The following is a 7,522-nucleotide window of genomic DNA, read 5'->3' as shown; positions in this document are numbered from 1 at the left end:
TCTATTGTTATAGTGTGGAAAAGGTCTCTCGTAGCAATTCTGATTGAACTTGTATGCATAAACTAATAATAGGCGGTGGTACCCTCATTATTTCACGGCGAATACCACCGTACACAATATCAATTAATGATATATGCAAACAGGCTAGGGGGTCATGTTGGGTTAGAGACGCGTGTGGTATATAAAGCCCATGTTTATTTGCGGTTTAATTTATTGACGTGTTATCTCCCTGCGGTTGGTGCAGGCGACGTGATTCCCGGGTAAGAGTGAGTGTATGCCAATTAATCACTAACATTTTTGAATTTTAGTCATTCGCGATACTACATGTACAGTGCCATACAACCAGCATATAGTATTTGTTGCATAGTAAAATTTAACTTTTTTTCAGTTTGATACAATTCTTGTGAACTAAACTTATATAAGGAATTTAACCTATAGCTGTTCATTTAACCGAATCATACTTTGATTACCGTTTATCATTTAAAGACTTTAGTATGAAGAGAAACAAACTATCATGTGTGTGCTTTTGAATTTACAGTATGGCATATATCATCATGAAACTGATGGGAAGGGTTGTTCGTCTTAATAACTGTGCTTCCCACACAGTAAAATAATATTTACCGCCATGCTTCAATTCCATCTGATTAGTAAGAATGTCGCCAAGTATCCGACAACTGTCTCTTTAAGCACGGTACTTCTATCAGTATACATTCATGTCAAATAACTTCATTTACTATTTTCTAACTCAGCATGTTATCCACAGATCGACAACTGTCAGCGTCAAATGAATATTACCTGTCAATAATTCGTCATTTGCTTCTAACTCGAACTCTACTACTCCTTTATTTTATTGTTATAAATACATGTACCGTTAAAATGGAAATTTACTACAAGCAAACAACACTCCGCGTTGAAATATCAAATTGTCATGTGACCTATTCCCTAATAATGACAAGCAGCTAATTCGAAGTTTATATGTCGTTTCAGAAGAAGTCATCTTCAAGTTGACAAAAGGCACGTTTTAGTTCGTGAATGAGAACCATTACAATTACACAAATACTATGCTATCTAAAATTAGAAGTCTCGAAACGTCCTGCAGAGCCCTGGACCCTGGCTTTGAACAGAGACAGAAATGGGTGCACCAGGTAGTGGATCATACTGAACAGTTTATCACAGGATTGGAGGATAACCATTCACAGGCATATCGTACAAATAACAAAGAAGGAAAGGGTATACTGACTGGAGAGTATATGTATAAAACTGCAAATATGAACTTTACTATCATACGTTTTGCAAAACCTTTTCTTATTTGACAATATATAAGTACTATCAAATAGTATGATGCGTACCATGTGAGTCTGAGCTACAAAGTTGAACATCGCAGCTCACTTACTATTGAAGCGCGGTGGTCGTCGCGCAGCACGTGTTCAAACTTCATGTAAACAAGCAATGTATTTTACACGCGTTGTATACGTCGCTATGAGTCCCATATCGAACAGGACGCAGCACGACGACTACCACCCTTTAATAATAGATTCGGATGGAGATACAAACTGCTTTTGTTTTAAGTATTTATAGTTATTCATATACATGTTATTCTAATGTACGATTTGTTGGAAATTCTCAACACGTTTGATGAATCTCATTTCAGAATACATGATTTGAAGCATGAAACTAGGTCTACCACTTAAACAAGTTGCAGTAAATCATCGTCTGATTCTCTGAAATGTCTAGTTAAAAGCGGGAGGGTCGTTACTTGCGCACGCGCGGGAATTGAGTCACAGGCGATGATAACATCACACGCTAAGAACGCAAAGGCTTATGGGTAGACGCTTGTTTGTAAACAATGACACGCGATGGCCACCTGACGCATGCGTAGGTGACGACTCCCCCGCTTTAAATTGGAACGAAGTTTTGAGATTTCGAATCCAGTGGACATACACTCGCAGGAAACACACCCATACAATATGTATCGCTGTGTAAGATTTTAAATGTCTAATGTCTTTGGTTACAGAGGATCTACTACAGCTATTTGAGGAGAACGTTGAACGATGTGTGCTGGTAGAATCGCATGGTGGACATATGGCATACGTTAATAGTGGCTGTGTATTTCCCTCGGCGCTGGGCGACTACCTTGCTGATGTCGTTAACCCATACTCTGGTAAGTAAACTGGTAATTATACACATTATAAATATACCCATGCTAACGAAAGAAAGATTTTTTTAATTGATATTTAAATTTTAGTGACAACTAATTCATTCGGCTATTCAATCCCACATGCAGTTATGTAATCGTATTTGAATATAATAGTAATTAAACAGTAGAACTATCTGTCGTGTAGACATAAACATGTTTATACCTTCAACATACTTATCAGTGTAACAATAAAAATATCAGGTACATTATTCATCAATAGTTTATCCTAGTATTTATGAAATGTTAACATATTCTAGATTATCAATCATATCATAATTATTAGAAATAAATATAACTTTATATAACATTGTTTAGTTAAAACGGAGAAGACAACTAGAGATTGTTCAATTTCTCATCGATTATTTCCAGTGATACCATTCAGATTTGCACAATCTCTAATTTTGACGGAGAACCCAATTTAAAAATGATTCGTTTATTCATTAACAGCGGTCTTTCACGCCAGTCCCGGCAGTGTGTGTCTAGAGAATATGGTCATCAACTGGATTGGACGAACATTTGGCTTCCCAGAAGGCTTCGTGGGTAACCTCACTTCCGGTGGTTCCGCGTCAACTATTCTTGCCTTGGCAACTGCAAGAGACAGTAAAAACGTGAAAGCCGCTGATTTCAGCAGGTATGTAATCAAAGCGTCCTCTGTGTACGTGGGTGGAATTTACTTTGTTTTTTATTTAGTTACGAATGGTTCCCCGTTTGCTGATGTTGAGATCATGATGTATTTTGCTTTTAATTACGTTATCATAGTCTCTGTTAATAATTGGCAGGTGCGTTGTTTACATGACTCAGATATCTCACTATTGTGTGGAGAAAACCTTAAACACAATCGGAATGCGAGAGGCAGTACGTCGCACTGTGCCAACCGATAAAAGTACATACAAAATGAATGCAGAAGAACTCAAAATAATGATAGAAAAAGATGTAAACGTAAGTCTACCCACGTCGTAAGGGGCAACATAGTTTTCAAAAATTTTAGGTGATTATATAATTCATCGATCTTCGTTAATTCTGACAATAATAATGTCGACACGACTGGAGTTGTGCCCTCTGCCATTATATACATATCCAAGTCCTGACACCAGAGGGCGCAAGAGAGAACAAATCAACAGAGACTGCAATGACTGCAATCCTGTTTGCATGTTTCGAGTAAAAACTCGGCTCTGCCTCTACATGTCAATTGTTTTCATGTTAATGTTGATACTTATTCATTTTTATGCACGCTCATATGAAACAACAACATGGTGAAATAAAGGACAAAATCAACTCACACTACTGTCTTTTTTAGATGTAATAGAATGTTTTATTCTAATAAAGGGGAGATATGACGTATTCTCTCGTGGGAGCTTAAAGTCGTGCACTAAACAGAACATGTTGATAAAACTAAAAAAAAAATATTCGCAACACGTTGTTTACACTTTTGGCAACCCAAGTAAAAGTTAAGTGTTGTTGCTTGTGCTAAATATCACATAATAGTAGTGAATTTCACGTTTATTCATGTCGCAACTGAAATGGCAATGAGCAAAACTGAATTGGTCAACCATATGACATTATTTCCTAATTTTTGTTTCAGAATGGCCTTATACCTTTTCTGGTGTATGCCACTGCTGGTACAACGGATCTGGGCTCCATCGATCCATTGAATGAAATTGCGTCCATAGCAAGACAACACAGCTTATGGATGCATGTCGATGCTTGTTACGGTGGATTTTTTATTATGTCCAACGAGGCTAAACCAAGGTTCCGGGGTATTGAAAGATGCGATTCGCTGGCAGTTGTTCCACATAAAAATACGTTTGAATTACAATTCAGTCTATTCTTCAAATTTTAGTTATCGACATGGTGGGCAAATACTATGGAAAATTATGTTGACATGTAGATGCTCCATTGCTATTTTGAGTTTCATGCTGATAGGGATATTGATAATGATAATAACCGTTCGCCATTATGATGTAATTTATCGAAGATTCATCTGCATTGCGTGGTTCGGGATGGTATCCACGCAACAACATCGTCTCAGAGATAAATTGTCCTCATGTTTTTTTTTGATGCGCATGACTCAATTTTACACATAGGTTTATTCATTCCGTATGGATGTGGTTGCGTCATAGTGAGGCAGGGTAGCAAGTTGAAATATAGCAACGCTTTGAACCGTCCAGCTTTCTACCTCGAAGATTCCTTTAAAGATGAACGTGAGGATGAACCATCGCCATGTCATCTATCATTCGAACTCAGTCGCCATTTCAGGTAATATAAGCATTTCAATGTCACCTACGGTTATAACATACATTTTGCAACGTAAGACACGACGTTGTGTCAACTTCATATACTAGTAGTTACAAGTACGCCCTCCAACGCTCACTGGTTATCATTGCATACGGCAAGTGCGCCCATTACCGTGACTGTTTCTCGTATTCTCGAGGTGTGCGCCCTCTAGTGTTCACATCTTTGTATTCAACTGACAAACACTATTTTTCATCATTTTACAGGAGTGCGGGTGTGGATGCCATTGAAGCTATTTGGACTCGCACCATTCAGAGATGCATTGACGGAAAAAATATTGTTAGCACGTTACTTCCATGAACAACTAGCAGGTAATGACAATATATGAGTGTATTTGTAGGGATTGTTACTTTCAAAGTAACGTAAAAGTTGACTGTCTGTAGTTAACGGTTATTTTTAGGGAGGGTTGTTCTTCAAAAAAAAACTAAGCAGTTAGATTTATTTATTTATTTATTTCATTTACAGAACGAGGCGATTTCTAGTTAGGACCATATCCCGAATTATCTGTAGTTGTATTCCGTTATGCCAAAGCTTCAAACGACACCGAGAAATTCAATAAACAAATACTGGACAATCTGATGCGGAACGGCAGAGTGGCGCTGGCTTCCACACGTCTACGCGATGTTTACTATCTTCGTGTGTGTATCCTCTGCTTCCGTACACACTTGAAAGAGGTTGACTTGCTTTTGAAAATGGTTGACAAGAACGTTAAGATATTACTGTAATCAATTTCAAAAAAATCACAGCAACTATATTCAAGAAGTTGAATAACCTTGAAATTGATAAAGTTATACTAAGTGACGTCATCTTTGGTATCGAATCGAAACCAAATTACGTAACGTATCGCATTCAGTGTAATATATCGTGTTGTATATAGCGTACCGTAATATAACGTAACGTAAAATAACGTAACGTATATATCGTATCGTCACGTTCATCGAAAGGAATTCTGGGACGAATGAATGGACTGTAAATAAAAATGTACAATAATGACAAACGGCTCTAGCATGTAATACGTTGTTTATTACTCCTGTTGTTATTCTATTTCATGTTTGATGCAGTCCTGTGCTCTCTATTACGTGTTCCCACTTTCACACAGATTAGATACATCGTTTATAATATGAACATCCGGGATACCGATATTTTGTCGACCAGTTAAGCGTGAATTGACCGTCGCAACTTTTAGAGAATGTTGCTCTGTGAGAAACGCTCGTTCAATATGGTGGCGTATTCAAACTAATCAGGTTCAAGTTTAGATAAGCGGTAATATGGATGACTGTTTTGGATAATTCATGTATAATTCATGCATAATCATCTAAGGGGCATGTATTACAAGTATTGCAGCCAGAATATAGGAGTTTGTGCCTTCGCTAATGAGAACATTTGTCCTTCTAACATTGATCTAAGAAATAGCAGTCGTCGCGCGCGTGCATTTCATTAAAACAATAATGTGTTGTGTATAGCGGGGGAACCATTTCGAATTCGACGCATTTTTATAATGGAGGTGGCGAACGTTCACCTGATTAGGTCATTGTATCAGGGACAATGTTAGCGAATTCAAAAAGACACATTTTCACTTTTTTAACATAAACTAATATATTGAAGGGCAGATGATGGATATTCGGTCTGAGGGGGCGCAAAGGCGCCATTGCCGCGCTGCACTGTGGGATATATGTGTACTATGATTGGCCATTAGTTTAGAGGGGACATGTGCCCCCTGCGCCCCTCTAAATTCGCGACTGATAATTGCCTATATTATAATGGTTACCTGAACAATAATCAGAATAACCTCGCGAGCACCCGCCAAACAATGTGACCCACAAATAAAAGATGAGGCCATAAAAGCACCTAGATGATTTACAATATTCTTATAAATTAAATATCTACTAGGTGTGAATGTTCAGTCGCTATAGAGTGTTAGGAGATTGCTTTGTTCAATAAGAACACTATTTGGATGGTCAAATGGGTAATACTTTAATATAGTCGATAGTATTCTAAAACTGAATGATAGTAGTAGTGGAGGAGCTCCCTCCAACCAACCCACCCCACCCTCCAGACAACGCGGGCTGGATGGAAAAAAACTTACATACGCCGGCCGATGTATGTGACAACAGAAACAAATATTTAATTTCTTGTCAATATTGGTGGTAGACTTGTTAGTCGAATCGGGACTTTGTAAATTGTGGAAGCGACGCGTTTTGTCTAATGTGCATGGTTAATCTTCCAACCGTGCAAAATGATCGAATCTAAATACTGGTACAGAAATAATAGGTAATACCACGACACTCCTTTGATCCATACGTTCGCTTATAGTGGCTGTAATAATCAGGGATGTTAGTGGCAGGTGGAAAAAGCTAATAAATCCAGTGTTAAGATAATAGTAACTACAATACTAGTTCCTCCAATTGCAATTCAATCTATATATTTAAATATTTTAAATTATAATAAAAAAAATAAAAAGCCTTTATGATTGTGTGTCTTGATAGGAATTAATTTTGCAAAACATCGACAAGGGATCGACGTATCCACCACGCCTTATGTTGATATGACCGGGTTGATTTTTTTCCTGAGTTCTAAACTGAGCTGAGATATAAATAGCTGCAGCGAACAGTGGGTGACCGATGAGGCTTTTAGGTGCTATCCATCGTGGACGTGGTGACGGTGATGTAATACTCGTTCTCCCCCTGGGATGCGGAGACAGCTGCAATGAAAATAACACACGTGGCGATGACAGTATTATGTGCGGTTACATTTCATGCCAGATACTACAACTAAGATCAGCGGTTTCCGCTCCGTGCATTCAGGTACTTGTATTTATATTGTTGTTGTTGTTATTTTCATTGCGTTATCATCATCATCACGCGTGATTCATTTGATATAGAGTCGTAACTAAATATGTTATTGTTATTTTATTTAAAGACATTTGCATACCAGATGACAGTGTTGAGCATTGGAAGTCAGTGTTGTTTCTCCTGTTTTGTGCAAATTGAAAGCAGTGACGATACATACATGGTACTATGTTACATTGTCCCA

The 7,522-nt window shown here is 37.8% G+C and overlaps 1 protein-coding gene and 1 long non-coding RNA gene across 3 annotated transcripts; both read left to right on the top strand.

Annotated features, from left to right (window-relative positions):
* Positions 1-207: 207 nt before the first annotated feature.
* LOC146747191 (uncharacterized) lies at positions 208-4,269 on the top strand. Of its 2 annotated transcripts, none has more exons than XM_085497958.1 (6): positions 208-260; positions 988-1,145; positions 2,015-2,161; positions 2,645-2,828; positions 2,977-3,136; positions 3,780-4,269. In XM_085497958.1, exons 2-6 carry the CDS (start codon positions 1,133-1,135, stop codon positions 4,035-4,037), a joined length of 762 nt encoding a protein of 253 aa, XP_085354084.1. In that variant the 5' UTR covers positions 208-260; positions 988-1,132; the 3' UTR covers positions 4,038-4,269. The 2 variants fall into 2 exon arrangements, with proteins under 2 accessions (XP_085354084.1, XP_085354083.1); XM_085497957.1 differs by having other exon boundaries at positions 988-1,230.
* A 426-nt stretch (positions 4,270-4,695) lies between these two features.
* Positions 4,696-5,486, top strand: LOC146747190 (uncharacterized). Its single transcript, XR_014929101.1, has 2 exons — positions 4,696-4,800; positions 4,955-5,486. It is a non-coding gene; the product is annotated as an uncharacterized LOC146747190 (long non-coding RNA).
* Positions 5,487-7,522: the final 2,036 nt, after the last annotated feature.

This window comes from Saccoglossus kowalevskii, chromosome 4 (assembly GCF_978046115.1).
Source record: "Saccoglossus kowalevskii chromosome 4, keSacKowa6.1, whole genome shotgun sequence".
Taxonomy (NCBI): domain Eukaryota; kingdom Metazoa; phylum Hemichordata; class Enteropneusta; family Harrimaniidae; genus Saccoglossus; species Saccoglossus kowalevskii.
This window is presented reverse-complemented; position numbering and strand designations above follow the sequence as displayed.

Coding starts and splice junctions, on each gene's coding strand:
- LOC146747191 (XM_085497957.1), top strand. CDS start 1,062: ATGCTATCTAAAATTAGAAGTCTCGAAACGTCCTGCAGAGCCCTGGAC. Junction 2,829..2,976: donor AAAGCCGCTGATTTCAGCAG/GTATGTAATCAA, acceptor AATAATTGGCAG/GTGCGTTGTTTACATGACTC. Junction 3,137..3,779: donor TGATAGAAAAAGATGTAAAC/GTAAGTCTACCC, acceptor TTTTTGTTTCAG/AATGGCCTTATACCTTTTCT.